Genomic DNA, 19,555 nt, shown 5'->3' with positions numbered 1-19,555 from the left:
GAGCAGAGCCATCTGTGTAGGAGGTGTATGGTGCAGAGCTGCGTGTGTACGAGGTGTACGGAGCGGAGCCGCGTGTGTACGAGGTGTACTGAGCAGAGCCATGTGTGTGCGAGGTGTACGGTGCGGAGCCGCGTGTGTACGAGGTGTACTAAGCGGAGCCGCGTGTGTACGAGGTGTCCCTGACCAAAATTACCAACGGCCTACATACAGCCAAAGCTAACGTACAATACTCTATACTCCTGCTTCTAGACCTGTCCTGTTCTTTCGACACAGTTGACCACTGCCTTCTACTACAGATCCTCTCCTCCTTTGGCATCAAAGACCTCGCCCTATCCTGGATCTCCTCATACCTTTCCAACCGCACATTCAGCATCTCCCACTCCCACACTAACTCCTCATCCCACCCTCTCTCTGTTGGAGTACCCCAAGGCTCTGTTCTAGGACCCCTACTCTTCTCAATCTACACACTTGGTCTGGGGCAACTCATAAAGTCCCACGGATTCCAGTACCATCTTAATGCCGATGATGCTCAGATCTACCTCTCTGGCCCAGACATCACCTCTCTGCTCTCCAGAATCCCAGAGTGTCTATCAGCCATATCCTCCTTCTCCTCTCGCTTCCACAAACTCAATGTGGACAAATCTGAACTGATCATCTTTCCCCCATCTCACAGATCTTCCTTACCCGACCTTTCTATAACAATTGACAACATCATGCTTTCCCCCGTACCAGAGGTCCGCTGCCTCGGAGTAACCCTTGACTCTGCCCTGTCCTTCAAACCGCATATCCAAGCTCTCTCCACCTACTGTCGTCCCCAGCTCAAAAATATTTCCAGAATCCGTTCCTTCCTCGACCCTCAATCTACTAAAATGCTTGTGCATGCCCTCATCATCTCCCGCCTCGACTATTGCAACATCCTTTTCTGTGGCCTCCCTGCTAACACCCTTGCACCTCTCCAGTCCATTCTCAACTCTGCTGCCCGACTAATTCATCTCTCTCCTCGCTACTCCTCCGCTTCTCCCCTCTGCAACTCCCTTCACTGGCTCCCATTCCCTCAGCGTATCCAGTTCAAATTACTAATACTGACCTACAAGGCCATCTACAACCTGTCTCCTCCATACATCTCTGAACTAATCTCCAGATACCTTCCCTCAAGGAATCTCCGGTCCTCCCAAGACCTCCTTCTCTCCTCCACACTTATTCGCTCCTCACCCAACCGCCTCCAAGACTTCTCCCGAATAGACCCCATGGAACCAATGGTGCTATATAAATAAATAAATAAATAATAATAATAATAATAATACTGAGCAGAGCCATGTGTGCACGAGGTGTACGGTGCGGAGCCGAGTGTGTACGAGGTGTACGGAGCGGTGCCGCGTGTGTACGAGGTGTATTGAGCGAAGCCATGTGTGTACGAGGTGTACGGTGCGGAGCCGCGTGTGTACAAGGTGTACGGAGCTGAGCCGCGTGTATAAGGTGGACGGAGCGGAGCCGTGTGTGTACGAAGTGTACAGAGCAGAGCCGTGTGTGTACGAGGTGTAAGGAGCAAAGCCGGATGTGTACGAGGTGTACGGAGTGGAGCCGTGTGTGTATGAGGTGTATGGAGCAGAGCCATGTGTGTACGAGATGTGCGGAGTGGAGCAGATCCAGGAGTGAGCGGAGCTGTGTGTGTACGAGGTGTACTGAGCGGAGCCGGAGGTGCACGAGGTGTACGGAGCGGAGCTGGATGTATACGAGGTGTACGGAGTGCAGCAGAGCCAGGTGTGTACGGGGAGTACGGAGCGGAGGTGTTTATAAGGTCTACGGAGTGGAGCCGGAGGTGTACGGAGCAGAGGTATGTACAATGTCTATGGAGCGGAGCCGTGTGTGCATGAGATGTACGGAGTGGAGCCGGATGTGTACGAGGTGTACAGAGTGGAGCAGAGCCGGGTGTGTATGAGGTGTACGGAGCGGAGCCGTGTGTGTACGAGGTGTATGGAGCGGAGCTGTGGCCCCCCTCAGTGATCTGAGCCAGCTGGCACGGGAAAGGAAAGAAGGAGAAGGACATTGACCTGAAGCCTGAGCTTCCATAGAAGGGAAAAGACAAGTACGGAACATAGGAGTAAAGGGGAACACAGAGGACGTGGGTTAGAGGAAGAACCATGCCTAGAAGTTCTAAGCGCAAGGCCGGGGCCCGGTCCCCGAGGTTGTATGAACGCTAATGGTTCTGCAGCAGACACCGGTGGAGTAGTGGGCTGTAAATGCACTACTCCCATCTAAGAATTGAGGGCACATCAGCAACATGGATAGAGAGCCGGGACATAGGAGTAGAGAGTCCCCGAAGCAGGCTACAGCTATCTGCCATACAAGTAGAGTTCTTAGGAACATCTGTCAAGAGGAACTCAGTGTAACACGGTACTAGGAGATCTTCAAACTTAAAGGCGCTATAGAGGAGACGTTCAGGAAAGGCACATAAGTTGGCGGAGTGTGGAAGGGAGCATTCCAACTTGCCTGGAGGTTGACTGAGTCCCTGGCCTGGAGGACACGGCACGGAAGAAGGCACTACAGACTGTGAGTAAAGCTTTGGAACTACATGCCCTGGTGTCCTCCATTCCTTCCTGCGTCCGTCCGCCTGGCACTGCTACATCACCTGCGCCGGACACTACACCACTTAAGTGTCTCCACATCTACACTGCCCTGGGACAAAAGTCCTGCCTGTGGAGAGCTATACCATCATTGCTGCACCACACCATCTGTCCTGGAGGATCTGCATGCAGCGTCGGCTTAACACCTCCCTTGCCGAACACCACAGGTGGCGTCACGAACTATTCATTTAACTACATTCCACCATACACATCTTCCTATTACTTGGGCGCCCAGGGCCACGGTCCGGGTCACCGCTGCTCTGACACATCCCAATGATACCGGCCCGGTACCGAGTACCCCACAGCCCTGGGAGGGCGACCCAGAGCCGCGTGTGTATGAGGTGTACGGAGCGGAGCCGCGTGTGTATGAGGTGTACGGAGCAGAGCCGTGTGTGTACGAGATGTAGATAGCGGAGCCGTGTGTGTACGAGGTGTACGGAGCCGAGCCGAGTGTATGAGGTGGACGGAGCGGAGCCGTGTGTGTGCGAAGTGTACGGAGCAGAGCTGTGTGTGTACAAGGTGTAAGGAGCAGAGCCAGATGTGTACGAGGTGTACGGTGCGGAGCCGTGTGTGTATGAGGTGTACAGAGCAGAGCTGTGTGTTATGAGATGTGCGGAGTGGAGCAGAGGCAGGTGTGTACGGGGTGTACGGAGCGGAGCCGTGTGTGTACGAGTTGTACGGAGCGAAGCCGGAGGTGCACGAGGTGTACGGAGCAGAGCCGGATGTGTATGAGGTGTACGGAGTGGAGCAGAGCCGGGTGTGTACGGGGTGTACTGAGCGGAGCCGCGTGTGTACGAGGTGTACGGAGCGGAGATGTGTACAAGGTCTACGGAGCGGAGCCGTGTGTGTACGAGGTGTACGGAGCAGAGCCGGAGGTGTACGGAGCGGAAGTATGTACAAGGTCTATGGAACGAAGCCGTGTGTGTACGAGGTGTACAGAGCGGGGCCGGATGTGTACGAGGTGTACGGAGTGGAGCAGAGCCGGGTGTGTATGGGGTGTACAGAGCGGAGCCACGTGTGTACAAAGTGGAGCCGGAGGTGTATGGAGCGGAGGTGTGTACAAGGTCTACGGAGCGGAGTCATGTGTGTACGAGGTGTACGGAGTGGAGCCGGAGGTGTACGGAGCGAAAGTATGTACAAGGTCTACGGAGCGGAGCTGTGTGTGTACGAGGTCTATGGAATGGAGCCCTGTGTGTACAAAGTGTACGGATCTGAGCCTTGTGTTTATGGAGCGGAGCAGATCCGGGTGTGTACGGAATGAAGCCGTGTGTGTGCGGGGTGTACAGAGCGGAGTGGAGCTGCGTGTGTATGGAGTGGAGCCACGTGTGTACGAGGTGTATGGAGCAAAGCCGCATGCGTACAAGGTTTACGGAGTGGAGCTATGTGTGTACTAGGTTTACAGAGTGTGGCTGCGTGTGTACAACGCGTACGGAGCAGAGTCACATGTGTACGAGTTTTGCGGAGCAATGTGTGTACTGAGTGGAGCCATGTATGCGCGAGGTGTACGGAGCGGAGCCGTGTGTGTACGAGGCATACAAAGCTGAACCGTGTGTGTATGAGGCGTGTGGAGCCATGCGTGTACAAGGTGTATGGTGGGGAGTATTCATACCTCCCAACCATCCCGTATCCAATGGGACAGTCCCGATTTTGAGAGAGAGAGACTGCCCCAGCTGGGAGCTTACTTTTCCTGTGGACACAGGAGTACACGGCGGAGCCCTGAGGAGAGCTTTAAAACTCGCATGTGACTTCTACCGGAAGTGACGTGCTAGAAGCTGACCGGAAATGAGGTAATTTCGGGAGGAGATTTTGACGGAACCATGGAGGCACTTCAGGGAATGCTTCAGATCACCGTGTCCTCCGACAGCACGGACAGAGGGATTGCCTTGGAATCGGGGATGCCGGACATGTGAGCGGATCATGATATGTCCTGCACTGGGAGGCTCAGGTGGGCACTACAATGGGAGCTGGGCTGCTATAGTATCTTTAGAGAATACTTCTTTATCTCCCTGTTTCTTTCTCTCTCTGTTCTTTCCTTCTTTCTCTCTCTAATCTTTCTTTTTTTCTTTCTCTCTTTCTCTGTTCTTTCCTTCTTTTACTCAGTACCAGCCACTGTGGCTAAAATGGCTGATGTATATACACTGTACACTGTATATACATCAGCCTCGAGTCAGCACCTATCTATACGTAAGCCTCAGCAACAGTATATACATCAGCACCTGTATAATACACAGGTGCTGGGGCTGATGTATATACAGGTGCTGGCGGGGGTGATGTATATACTGGTGCTGACTTGAGGCTAATGAATCTACTGTATGGGCTGTATGTATATACATCACTGATCAGCCTCTAGTCAGCACCTATATACATCAGCCCCAGCACCAGTATATACATCAGCCCCAGCACCAGTATATACATCAGCCCCAGCACCTGTATATACATCAGCCCCAGCACCTGTATATACATCAGCCCCAGCACCCATATATATACCAGCCCCAGCACCGATATATGCAAAAGCCCTAGCACCCGTATATACATCAGCCCCAGCGCAATATATACATCAGCCCCAGCACCCGTATATACATCAGCCCCGACACCCATATATACACCAGCACCTGTATATACATCAGCCCCAGCACCTGTATATACATCAGCCCCAGCACCTGCATATACATCAGCGCCAGCACCCGTATATACATCAGCCCCAGCACCCGTATATACATCAGCCCCAGCACCCGTATATACATCAGCCCAAGCACCTGTATATACATTAGCCCCAGCACCCATATATACATCAGCCCTAGCACCCATATATACACCAGCCCCAGCACCCGTATATACACCAGCCCCAGCACCCGTATATACATCAGCCCCAGCACCCATATATACATCAGCCCCAGCACTCGTATATACATCAGCCCCAGCACTCGTATATACATCAGCCCCAGCACTCGTATATACATCAACCCCAGCAACCGTATATACATCAGCCCCAGCACCCGTATATACATTAGCCCCAGCACCCGTATATACATCAGCCCCAGCATCCGTATATACATCAGCCCCAGCACCCGTATATACATCAGCCCTTGCACCCGTATATACACCAGCCCCAGCACCCGTATATACATCAGCCCCAGCATCCGTATATACATCAGCCCAGCACCCGTATATACATCAGCCCTAGCACCCGTATATACACCAGCCCCAGCACCAGTATATACATCAGCCCCAGCACCCATATATACATGAGCCCCAGCACCCGTATATACATGAGCCCCAGCACCCGTATATACATCAGCCCCAGCACCAGAATATACATCAGCCCCAGCACCTGTATATACATCAGCCCCAGCAGACCCAGCACCTGTATATACATCAGCCCCAGCACACGTTTATACATCAGCTCCAGCACCCGTATATACACCAGCCCCAGCACCCGTATATACACCAGCCCCAGCACCCGTATATACATCAGCCCCTCTTTATACATCAGCCCCAGCACCTGCATATACATCAGCCCCAGCACCCGCATATACATCAGCCCCAGTGTAACGGGGTCTACCAAGCTGGGGTACCTCTTTCAGTACCACACCGTGTTTTCGGAGGTCCGCTCTGCATTGGCTGGAGTCTGAATGAATGACGCTGGCTGGAATTCCTTGGTTACATGGGCACATATAAAAGATCACTGCTTCTCCATGTATTTCCAGTCTGACAACACTTTACTCACAGGACACAGAATTTATCACACATATCACACAGATACAGAGGGCCGGCCAGTAGAAAAGCGGCAGGCCAGACATACATTACAAAAGCCGCAGGTGGCCGGAGCCTGCCAATGTTTACTGTGGAAATTACAAAGATGGGGGGAGGGCAGACAAAAGGGGAATGCTGATGCATTAGGGAAATGCATCTCACATAGAACCTATTATCCATACATATAACTGCACAACATATTCTGGGTGCTGAGTGGTTCTGTAACACTTAACAGGTACCTATTGTACCCTATGTGCTGGAATTCCGGGACCGCCTACAGGAGCTGACTCAGGCTGTACGTGAGAACATGCAGGCGACCCAGCGGTGCCAGCGCATATGGTACGATCGGAGGGCCAGAGAGCACACTTTGGAAATAGGACAGAAGGTCCTGGTGTTAGAGCCCACTAAGCAGAATAAGTTTCAAGCTACATGGCAGGGGCCCTACCAGGTAGTGAGGAAAATAGAGGGAGGTAAAGAACAGATTGGCGTTCTATGGCCTAAACCCTGCAGTAGAGATCATATGAGAGGTGATGGCTGATGTGCGTACTGATCTGAAGGAAAAGATGGCCGAGCGGACCAGGATAGAGCTAGCCAAGATGGAGATGACAGAGCGGACCAAAGTGGAGCTGGCCAAGATGGAGATGGCAGAGCGGAGAGAGGAGAGCGAGCGAGCAGGGGGAGCTCTGGCCTTCGACCAGGTACCTTCAACAGTAAACCACAAAAAGATCCAGTATAATGCCTTCCGACAGTTGGGGGAGGCAGAGGAAGACATTGATGGCTTTCTGCAGGACTTTGAGCGGCAGTGTGCCCTTCATCAAGTGAAGCCGGAGGAACGAGTTCAGATTCTGGCCAGCAAGTTAACAGGCCGGGCAGCGGACGCCTATCGCACGGTACCTGATGAGGACTGTATGGACTATGAGCGGATCAAAGAAGTGATCTTGGCCCGGTATGCGCTGACACCAGAGGCCTACCGCCAAAAGTTCCGCGGACTTATAAAACGCTTAACCGATACCCACGCTGAATGGGCCTGTAAATTACGACGGTCACTACTACAGTGGGTACAAGGGAGCCGAGCAACCACTAAGGAGGACGTCATCCAGCTCTTCCTGTTAGAACGATTCTTTAATGGACTAAACCCAGAGACACAGGAATGGCTTCGGGACAGGCGGCCAATGACTCTTGAGGAAGCCGCTCGTCTGGCCGATGAACATCATGATGCCAGGAGGCCGCAGTTCTCCGGATCAAAGGTGGTCACTAGGGGCCCGCTCATGGACCTGGAGGGCCCCAAACCACCGAAGATTGTAGGGGGACCAGCTAGAAACCCGGCCTACCACAATCCCCCTGGGGTGCGATGCCACACCTGCCGTCAGCTGGGCCACCTGCAAAGACAATGCCCCAACCGGACTCAGCATACCCAGTGGCCAAAGGCGGAAACACCTACCTTCAGCCGGGCTGCTGTACACTGCTACCAAGGCGAAGTTGACCCAGCATTGGGGGCTACGACTAACCAAGGGGTGGAAGAGATGGAGGAAGTGCTGCATGAAGTAGACCCCATGCAGGCAGCCCAGGCAGATAATCGACAACAGCATCAACAGGTCATGTGGGTTAATGGGAAACGTATGCAGGGACTAAGAGATTCCGGGGCAACTTTGACCCTTGTGAAGCCTCATCTCGTCAGGGACCAAAAGAAGACGGACTGAACAGTGGCAGTCCGTGTAGCAGGGGGAGCGATACATCGACTACCCACTGCCAGGATTCACCTGAATTGGGGAGTCGGGGATGGCCTTGTTGAGGTCGGCTTGATGGAGGATTTGCCTGCAGATGTCTTGCTGGGAAATGACACCACACAGGGACGGGGGACGAGCCCCACTATAAAACAACAGCTGGTAGTTCCCAAGAAGTATAGGCAGGAGCTACTGCGAATCTCTCATGATATACCCTTGGCCGGGCACTTCGGCGTCAGTCGCACCAGGCATCGTCTGACACAAAACTTCTTTTGGCCAGGGGTAACCTATGATGTTAGTCAGTACTGACAGACCTGTGACAGTTGTCAGCGCATTGGCAAGAGGGGAGATCGATGCAAGGCCAAATTGCGCCTCCTCCCCATTGTGAAGGAACCATTTAGCCGAGTAGCGGTCGATCTGATAGGGCCGTTAGCGAAACCCAGTCCGTCCGGGAAAAAGTATATATTGACAGTGGTAGATTATGCCATACGGCATCCAGAGGCGGTTGCATTACCTAACATACTGGCAGAGACGGTGGCGGCCGCCCTGCTCCAGGTTTTCTCACGGGTTGGATTTCCCCGGGAGATTATCTCGGACCAGGGTACCCAGTTTACAGCAGAGGTGACCAACCAACTGTGGAAGCTGTGCGGCGTAAAGTCCATTAGAAGTGCCCCGTACCACCCACAAACCAATGGGTTGTGTGAACGCTTTAACGGGACATTAAAACAGCTCATTGGGACTTTTACCAGGACCTACAGGGACTGGGAGAAATTCTTGCCACACCTCCTGTTTGCCTATCAGGAGGTGCCCCAAGAATCCACGGTGTTCTCCCCATTCGAGCTGGTATACGGGAGACGGGTAAGGGGACCCCTAGACTTAGTGCTAAAACACTAACAATTCCGAAAAGAGGGAAGAATAGGAAGCATTTAAGGAAACCAGGATGGATGAACACAGAACTTAAGCACATGCTAAAAAGGAGGAAAAAAATGTTTATAAAATGGAAAGAGGGAGGCATATCTAAAAAAGAATATAATGCTGTCTGCAGAACCTGCAGGGCACAAATCAGATTACTAAAGCTGAAAATGAATTGAGGCTTGCAAGAGATGTCAAAAGCAATAATAAAGGATTTTGGGGATATGTCAAAAGTAAAAGAAAAGTCAAAGATGCTATAGGATTTTTACAGGATGAAAATGATGAAATGGTAAGACAGGATGTTGAGAAGGCTGAACTTTTAAATTCCTATTTTGCATCTGTTTTCTCTCAGAAAGGAAATGTAACATCAACTGTTCTTCACTGTCCTATTAAGGGAATAGAAGAATCCAGGATATCTATAAACAGAAAGATAGTGAGGAAACACTTCGCTAACCTAAATGAATTCAAGTCTCCAGGTCCAGATGAATTAAACCCCAGAGTACTGAAGGAGATAGCAGAAGAAAGTTTTGAACCCCTCTCCATAATCTTTGAAAATTCTTGGAGAACAGGAGAAGTGCCAGAAGACTGGAGAAGAGCAAATGTTGTTCCTATCTTCAAAAAGGGGAAGAAGGTGGACCCAGGCAACTATAGGCCAGTGAATCTGACTTCTATACCAGAAAAGATCTTTGAACAAATTATTAAACAACATGTATGTCAGTACCTGGATAAGAATGAAGTGATTAAACAGAGTCAGCATGGGTTTGTAACTAATAAGTCATGTCAGACTAACTTAATTTCCTTCTATGACGGAATCACTGATTGGGTGGATCAAGGAAATGTTGTAGATATAGTATATCTTGACTTCAGCAAAGCATTTGACAAAGTCTCTCATACAATCCTTATTGAAAAAATGACTAAGTATGGAATGGACAAGGCAACTGTTAGGTGGATTCATAACTGGCTTAGTGATCGGACCCAGAGTGGTCGTAAATGGCTGCACATCCAGTTGGAAGAATGTCTCAAGTGGGGTACCACAGGGCTCTGTCCTGGGCCCTGTATTGTTCAACATCTTTATCAACGATTTAGATGAAGGAATTGAGGGTAAACTGATTAAATTTGCTGATGACACAAAGCTAGGAGGGATAGCTAATACTAGAGAAGAGAGAGAGAGGATTCAAAAAGATATAAATAACCTGGAGAAGTGGGCAGCAACTAACAGAATGGTTTTTAACAGGGAGAAATGCAATGTACTACATCTGGGCAATAAAAATGAAAAAAGCATATACAGAATGGGAGGTATAGGGCTAAGTGACAGCACATGTGAAAAAGACTTGGGTATACTAATAGATCACAGACTGAATATGAGTCAACAGTGTGATGCAGCAGCAAAAAAGGCAAATGCAATTCTAGGATGTATTAACAGAAGCATACAGTCTAGATCACGTGAAGTCATTATTTCCCTCTACTCCTCTTTGGTCAGACCTCATCTGGAATATTGTGTCCAGTTTTGGGCAGCACATTTTAAAAAAGACATCAACAAACTGGAGCAAGTTCAGAAAAGAGCGACCAGAATGGTGACCGGTGTGCAAACCCTGTCTTATGAGGAAAGGTTGCAGGATTTGGGAATGTTTAGTTTGCAAAAGAGAAGACTGAGAGGAGACTTAATAGCTGTCTACAAATATCTAAAGGGCTGTCACATTGTAGAAGGATCAACTTTATTCTCATTTGCACAAGGAAAGACTAGAAGCAATGGGATGAAACTGAATGGGAGGAGACACAGATTAGATATTAGAAAAAACTTTTTGACAGTTAGAGTGATCAATGAGTGGAACAGGCTGCCACGAGAAGTGGTGAGTTCTCCTTCAATGGAAGTCTTCAAACAGAGGCTGGACAGACATCTGACTGGGATGATTTAGCGAATCCTGCTTTGAGCAGGGGGTTGGACCAGATGGCCCAGGAGGTCCCTTCCAACTCTACGATTCTATGATTCTATGACTGGGAAGGGGAGGGCCTCATAGAAGGGGTACCTATTGTACCCTATGTGCTGGAATTCCGGGACCGCCTACAGGAGCTGGCTCAGGCTGTAGGTGAGAAAATGCAGGCGACCCAGCGGCGCCAGCGCATATGGTACGATTGGAGGGCCACTGAGCGCACTTTGGAAATAGGACAGAAGGTCCTGGTGTTAGAGCCCACTAAGCAGAATAAGTTTCAAGCTGCATGGCAGGGGCCCTACCAGGTAGTGGGGAAAATAGCCGACACAACCTATAATGTCGATGATTGTGACGACCCCAGGGTTATCCGCATGTTCCACGTGAATATGCTGAAGCCCTACCGGGAGCGCCCTGAAGAGGTAGTGGCCATCTGTGCACCTGAAGCAGAGGATTTAGCCGGACTTCCCTTGATGTCTTAGGGGAAAAGACTCAGTCTAAAACATGGGACCAGGTACACTTGGGTGAAGACCTAGGCCCCCGGGAGAGACAGCAGGCGAAGGCGTTGTTGAGGCTGCGACAGAGGATGTTTTCAGAGAAACCGGGGTACACTCGCCTGGCACAACACAAGGTTGAGACCCAGGATCAGACCCCCCTGCGACAAAACCCCTTCCGCGTCCCTGAGTCTGTACGAGAGGGGATGCGACAAGAGATAAAAGAGATGTTGCATTTAGGGGTCATTGAAGAGTCAGTCCCTGGGCATCCCCTGCAGTGTTAGTGCCCAAGAAGGATGGGACTACACGGTTTTGTGTAGACTATCGTAAGCTCAATGAGAAAACAGTGACGGATGCATACCCCATGCCGCGTGTGGATGAGTTGTTAGACCGGCTGGCGGGGGCAAAGTATTTGACCACCATCGATCTATGCAAAGGCTACTGGCAGATTCCCCTTAGTCCTGACGCTATTCCCAAGTCGGCATTTGTCACCCCGTTCGGCTTATTCCAGTTTCGAGTTATGCCATTCGGGATGAAGAATGCCCCGGCGACCTTCCAAAGGCTGTTTGACTGGCTTCTGGATGGTCTCCAGGACTATGCTTGTGCCTACCTGGACGACATCGCCATCTACAGTGCGACATGGGAAGAGCATCTAAATCACCTAGAGACAGTATTGGACAGGATCCACCAGGCCGGAATCACCCTGAACCCAAACAAGTGTCACGTGGGCAAAGCAGAGGTTCAATATTTAGGGCATTGGGTGGGAAGTGGGAAACAGCGACCAGAACCAGCCAAGATTGAGGCCATAGCCAAGTGGCCCATCCCACGCACTAAAACCCAGGTCATGGCGTTTCTAGGGACAGCGGGATATTACAGGAAATTCGTTCCCAATTACAGCAGCGTAGCCAAGCCCCTCACTGATTTGACCCGTAAGAAACAACCCCGCCAGGTAACCTGGACCTCAGAGTGTAAAACAGCTCATTGGGACTTTTACCAGGACCTACAGGGACTGGGAGAAATTCTTGCCACACCTCCTGTTTGCCTATCGGGAGGTGCCCCAAGAATCCGCGGGGTTCTCCCCGCTCGAGCTGGTATACGGGAGACAGGTAAGGGGACCCCTAGACTTAGTGCTGGAACACTGGGAAGGGGAGTGCCTCATAGAAGGGGTACTGTAACGGGGTCTACCAAGCTGGGGTACCTCTTTCAGTACCACCCCGTGTTTTCGGAGGTCCGCTCTGCGTTGGCTGAAGTCTGAATGAATGACGCTGGCTGGAATTCCTTGGTTACATGGGCACATATAAAAGATCACTGCTTCTCCATGTATTTCTAGTCTGACAACACTTTACTCACAGGACACAGAATATATCAGACAGATACAGAGGGCCGGCCAATAGAAAAGCGGCAGGCCAGACATACATTACAAAAGCCGCAGGTGGCCGGAGCCTGCCGATGTTTACTGTGGGAATTACAAAGGTGGGGGGAGGGCGGACAAAAGGAGAATATCGTGTCCCCTCTGCCCAGGAGCGCAGCCTGTGAACTGATGCATTAGGGACATGCATCTCACATGGAGCCTATTATACATACATATAACTGCACAACATATTCTGGGTGCTGAGTGGTTCTGTAACACGTAACACCCAGCACCCGCATATACATCAGCCCCAGCACCGCTATATACATCAGCACCCGTATATACATCAGCCCCAGCACCCGTATATACATCAGCCCCAGCACCCGTGTATACATCAGCCCCAGCACTCGTATATACACCAGCCCCAGCACCTGTAAATACACCAGCCCCAGCACCTGTATATACATCTGCCCTAGCACCTGTACATACATCAGCCCCAGCACCCATATATACACCAGCCCCAGCACCCGTATATACATCAGCCCCAGCCCCCGTATATACATCAGCCCCAGCACCCGTATATACACCAGCCCCAGCACCCATATATACATCAGCCTCAGCACCCGTATATACATCAGCCCCAGCACCCGTATATACATCAGCCCCAGCACCCGTATATACATCAGCCCCAGCACCCGTATATACATCAGCCCCAGCCCCATATATACATATGTATATACAGTAGTCTAAATGTGATATATATTCAACAGTATGTAACATAATATAGTATAATACTGTCAATTATAATGTAGAGTTGTGTGTATATAGTGTAGAGCTGTTCATATAGTATGTTGCTGTGTATATAGTGTGGAATCTATACTGTATACACTGGCCCATCTCTACACTATATAGTATATACACAGCTCCACTCTGTATTCCTTACCATGTACATTGTGTATACTCCTCCTGTCCTGCATACATGGTGTAAATATAAGTATCTGCTCTAAGTGTGTATATCTATGAAAATAAGAAGAGCTCCGATGAATTGTGCAAAGTGGCGGACTCCTTATTAGCCCATGTGAGAAAGTTTTAGATCTATAACAGATCACTTCTCTGCTATGGAGTTGAAATATTACCACATGGGCTAATAAAGAGTCCGCCACTTTTCTATTATTTAATCATTTAATCGGTGGTCTGATTATGTTCTTTTTATAAATGCCTTTGATTTAAGGGTGTGTGTCCTAAAAGCATTTCACCCACTGCTTAATATTTGGTGGTGCTCAATTGAGACACATATCAAGGCTGACATCACCACCCGGCAAAAGCGGGCGAGTGCCGTCGGGGAATTGGCATGCTATGGGGCTCGTAAGTAGTGGGGCTCTGGTGCCAGCGCCGACACAGTTGAAAACAATGATGAGTGAGGGAGCCATCTGCTGATGCTCCCTCTCTCATTCCCCCTCTGCGTCTGAGCTCTGTGACGTCTTAATGCACAGGGCACAATGACATCACTACAGCGCATCCTCTGTGCCAAGCAGTACAGAGGATCAGAATACACTGAGGAGACCAGAGCAGTGGGGACAGGAAGAAGTATTATATGGGGCCCATTATACTGTATAAAGTAATATATGGGGCCCATTATACTGTATGCTGCGCCAATTCTTTGGAATGCACTTCCCAGGTCAATACGATTAGTCCCCAATCCCCACAAGTTTAAGCGTGCCCTGAAAATGCATTTATTCAGACGGGCCTACCGCCTCAACATATTAACCTAATCTATCCCTGCGTGGCACAGTCAAAAGTTTTACCATAACCAGGTTCCCCGCATCATGTTCCCACATGCTTTATGCATCCATTAGCCCTCTGCGTCTGTACTGTTACACACTTAACATTATGGCTGGTCCATACAATCAGGGCAACTGTTACCACCCACCTTTCGTGTCTCCCTCTTTCCTCATAGATTGTAAGCTTGCGAGCAGGGCCCTCACTCCTCTTGGTATCTGTTATGATCTATGTGATTATTGTTATGCTGTAATGTCTATTGTCTGTACAAGTCCGAAATGTAAAGTGCTGCGGAATATGTCGGCGCTATAGAAAGCTATGGAGAACTATGTGGTGCCCATAATACTGTATGGAGGACTATGAGGTGCCTATAATACTGTATGGAGGACTATCTGGTGCCTATAATACTGTATGGAGGACTATGTGGTGCCCATAATACTGTATGGAGGTTTATGAGGTGCCTATAATACTGTATGGAGGTCTATGAGGTGCCTATAATACTGTATGGAGGACTATGTGGTGCCTATAATACTGTATGGAGGACTATGTGGTGCCTATAATACTGTATGGAGGTCTATGAGGTGCCTATAATACTGTATGGAGGTCTATGAGGTGCCTATAATACTATATGGAGGACTATGTGGTGCCCATAATACTGTATGGAGCAATATGTGGTGCCCATAATACTGTATGGAGGACTATGTGGTGCCCATAATACTGTAAGGAGGACTGTGTGGTTCCCATAATACTGTATGGAGCACTATGTGGTGCCCATAATACTGTATGGAGCACTATGTGGTGCCCATTATACTGTATGGAGCACTATGTGGTGCCCATAATACTGTATGGAGAACTATGTGGTGCCCATAATACTGTATGGAGGGTTATCCAAATTCGGAAGTTCTCCCCTATCTTTTGGAAAGGGGATGGCTTTCTGTTTGTTGTGGATCTGACCGCTGGGACTCCCATGATCCTAGGAAACGTAGCTTTGACGAGCACCATGTAAATGGAGCTGTGGTCAATCATACGCACTGTGACGCCATTAACATGTGGCTCTTTAAATAACTCCTTTAATAGAGTGATGAGGGGATGACAAAGTATAGCAAAAATTCACTGATCGGGCTGATAAGTGCTATAGTATGTGGGCTGGTGGGGTTTGTGTGGCAGAGCTGCTTTTTTGTCCCAGTCCGGCCCTGCCTAGAGGTGAACATGTAGCTGTGATGCTGACTGTTATCAGTGCTGTGGCTCCTGTATGTGTAAGGGGATGAGGGTGTAATGTAAAATGTCTGTAAGATCTGTATGTTAAAGTAAAGTATGATGTTTCTAGAACCTTCTAGAAATCTCCGATTGCTACACATTGAGGAGACGAGCCTGTCATGTAGCTGCAACCCCCCCTTCCCCCACAACACACACACCAGCGTCTTCCTGCATGCAGCTCTGTGCAACCTGAAGCCTCAGTGTAGAATTCTTCCCCCCCCCTCCCTGCACAGCTAAAGGAAGTCCTTTGTCCTCTGGGACATGTGTCTGAAATAAAACTGTGAGAGATATTAAAATAGGCTAGCATGGGCTCCGATCGCAACAGAAAAACAAAACGAACATTTCTGTAATCTGCGCGGACCCGGCTTCCCTACGGTGGCTCGTGCAAAATCCTAATCTCTCCAGAAACTGAGATATGGATTGCTCCCAAATGGAGGGTCTTAATTATGGCATGCTTGGTGTCTTCGGATTCTATTCGGTAAATCACAAACAATGATGCCCTATGTGTGTTGGTACGGGCTTTTCTCATTTAGATATAGTTATTCTAAGTTTTGTAGCCAAATCATAACTTGGAGAGAGGGAGGTTGGACCTCTCCAGTCCGCCCATTTTGTGAGGTCACAGACCCTAGGCTATAGGTATTCCCTACCAAATTCCAGTCAGTTCAGCTGGAGTCCTCCTGCCAGAGAGACGTGCCGATGAGTGGGGACGTTTGGTTAAGCACCCCTCCCCCAGCCATATGGTCTGCCTAATGCCAACTACGCACATGTGAGTGTTACTTTCTGTTCTTTCATCCACTTTGTTTTATATTTGTATTTGTACATATGTAATGTCTCAACTTTATAGCAACTTTTATCTATGTAATCACTGCCCGCATTTTTTGGGGAATAAATGATAAAATCTATTAGCTCTGTCTCCATGCTCTAGGAAATGAACTATGCGCCTTTTTTTAGATAATTACTGTTTGAGTTGGCTTCGAACCCCTCCATTAAGTCTATAACTTAAGTGGAGAAACCAGGAGCTGGTGGCAGCGTCGTGTGCACGGCTGGCTAGGCTAGCTGGCAATACAGACGGGTCTTACATGCTGAATGAGGGGCTGCGGCCACAGTATTGATAATTCCCTTACTGCAGTAGTCTAATTGCCCATGCACAACAAGCAGCCCGTCTGGCGACTAATTATCCTAGGTGCAGTTCCCTGACTGACCTGAGGGTAAAGGGGGAGCCGGAGAGCTGCGAATTCCAAAGTGGAACTGAGAAAGTGGGATATACATAAATCCCCACAGTTCTTGGAAGGTTGTTAGCAGTGGTGGGGCATCCAAAATACCCCCCTGCGGTAAATAGAGCAAGATTAGCTTGCTGTGTTTTGGTCACATGGTACCAGTGGTGGGATAACTAAGATAAGCCCCCACTGTGCCTGTGAGCTGTGTGCCGGCAGTGCGTCACGTCCCTCCGTCCGCTGACAAACCCGTGTCAGTGGTGGGATCGTGACATTTTGGTGGCACAGAGTCCGCTGTCCGTCACAATTTGGTGGCAGCGGCCCGCTGTTCGTGACAGAGGGATTGTGCTTCTCTTTGTTCCTCCCTCTTATCAGGTTCTGATATTGTTTGCTGTAATGTATAGTTAATATTATTTGTACTGCTACACTTATAGTGTATTACCACCCATATAGAAGGGTATTGCTCCGCCTACTGGTGTATCACCTTAGAGGTTAAATCTATAATGTGTATATATGTTCTGCTCTGTCTTTATGTATACTGTCTTATATCTTGTTGCTGCCATGTACATAGGTTGTGCAATGTGGTTTATAGGGAGAGCGTAGTACCCTCATTTGGCCACAAGATGGGGGCCTTTCAGTACACACAGTTCTTAGATTATGAGCTGCGGCCACCGCCATCAGGGGCTTATCTACAGCACTCTGTAATGCATTCTGTATTGCTGTAGATAAGCCCCCGGTTTAACTTGAAAGAAGAAAAAGAGTTAGATTACACTCACCCGGGGGGGGGGGGGGGGGGTGCCCGGTCCCGATACATTTTCCGATGGTGAATCAAGCATAACTCCTTTTTTTTCTTTTTGCAGACATATTTACAGCTCAGCGTCACGTGACCCATGCCACTCCACATCGGGCTCCATGCCCGTGCTCCAGTAAGTGACCCTGCAGCCGCAGGTGTCGTGTCCTCCTGTCGCCACAATGACAGTAGAGGGGCAAAACCCGGCCATTCATGGACCAAGGGGTCAACTGCGCCTTCTGAATCTGGTGGGCTGGGGACTGACTGTGCAGGGGCTCACTACCCGGGATGGGATACCAGATGACAGACTGAGCATCTGGGGTACGGGGTAGAGGCACAGACCACCCTTCAGGGTTGAGGGGTCGTATGCCAGCTTCCGAAGCAGGGGACCCAGGGAGGAACTTTCCTCCGGGGCCGAGAGCTGAAGTGCACTCACCTTTTCCTGCTCCAGAACGCCGGCCGGGCCCGTCCCGGAACCGCAGGATCCTTCGGCGGGTGCGGCTGCGTACTCTGCTGCTGGCAAATAGAGCTCCGGCTCATACTCGGCTTTAGACGCGGGTTTCTCCAGGGTGGTCATTGTTTCCAGTCCCTCCTGAGCAGCTTTAGGCTCCAGTCCTCGCTGAGTTAACAGGGGGATTCCGGTTCGCCCAGTCCTCGGGCCCGAGGCTGCTCCCTTGGTTCCGCACCACCAGCATCCCGCCTCCAGACAGATGGTATCTCCACCAGGAGGACGCTCCGAGGTCGAGGCAACTCTAAAGTTGGATAACTGGGGCTCCTCGCTGACTGTTGCAGGCTGGGCGCTCACTCTTTCCAGTCTCCCCTCCATTGCTGATCAGTTGCAGGGGGCGAGGTCTCCTTTTCTTCATCCGCTCCCACCATGGGCAGACCAGGGCATACTGACAGGCAAGTATTGGCACCAAAGAGTGACGGCAACGCCCACGATCACCATCTCTCGCCATCTTCATGGCCGCCATCTTAGCCAGCACAAAGTCAGATTCTTTCTGGTTTTTAGACAAGTCCAATTTGTTAGTCACGTCCGGTCTTTCACTCTCCAAGGGCACAGCAGTTACATTTAAGTTTCTTGCCATTTCCGGGGCATCCGCTCCACCTGGATTCAAATTTCAGTCAGGTCCCTTTTGACTGACACTCACAGAGCATCTCGCCATTTCTCCCTCTGCGTGTTCAATGCTGCTTCTAACACATCATTCTCTATGGCCACAGCAATTACACAAAGTCATCAGCTCTTCTCTTCGCGGTTCCTCCACATTGCGAGGTAGTCGCATCCTGCCGACTGCACCAAGTGTAAGGGAGTGCCAGGGCTGTAGTCCTGGCCGCACACTTATTCATCTCTGTGCCCTGACCTCTCTGCCAGGACATGTTTAGCCCCAGGATTTCCTGTATTGAGTCAGTCGGGCTAGGGAGCTGGAGCAGCTCAGTTGGGGCCAGAGAGCCCCTCACCGTCCAGGGGGCTAATGCCTTGGGGACAATGCAATGGCCCCATAACATTTGAAGCTTAAGCCCAGCCATCCAGGGCCAGTAGGAAGAAGATTGCAGCAGTGAGAGCAGTGTCAGTGCAAGGAGAAGCCGGTGCTCTAATTGCGGACACAGCAGAAAGGACAGGCAGGTCACTCACCATGTGGCAGATCACATCCTGGGTGCATTCTCTCACAGCCGGGGCGAGACGGCTAAGGGAATCACCAGTGAACGTGAGTCTGGACAGGGAGGATGC

The 19,555-nt window shown here is 50.2% G+C and overlaps 1 protein-coding gene across 3 annotated transcripts in view; it reads left to right on the top strand.

The window, feature by feature from the left end:
- CD2 (CD2 molecule) overlaps nt 1-19,555 on the top strand; it is a 210,209-nt gene that overhangs the window by 92,204 nt on the left and 98,450 nt on the right. The window contains exon 1 of one of the 3 annotated variants that reach the window (XM_073551043.1): nt 4,421-4,569. The exons of the other annotated variants lie outside the window; for them this stretch is intronic. Within the exon in view, the coding sequence (XP_073407144.1) occupies nt 4,542-4,569 (28 nt within the window). The 5' untranslated portion in view covers nt 4,421-4,541. Of the gene's footprint in view, nt 1-4,420; nt 4,570-19,555 lie in introns of those variants that run through there. 3 annotated transcript variants of the gene reach the window in all.

The sequence above is a fragment of the Dendrobates tinctorius genome, unplaced genomic scaffold, assembly GCF_039654945.1.
Source record: "Dendrobates tinctorius isolate UK_male_01 unplaced genomic scaffold, ASM3965494v1 ptg000172l, whole genome shotgun sequence".
In the NCBI taxonomy this organism is placed as follows: Eukaryota; Metazoa; Chordata; class Amphibia; order Anura; family Dendrobatidae; genus Dendrobates; species Dendrobates tinctorius.
This window is presented reverse-complemented; position numbering and strand designations above follow the sequence as displayed.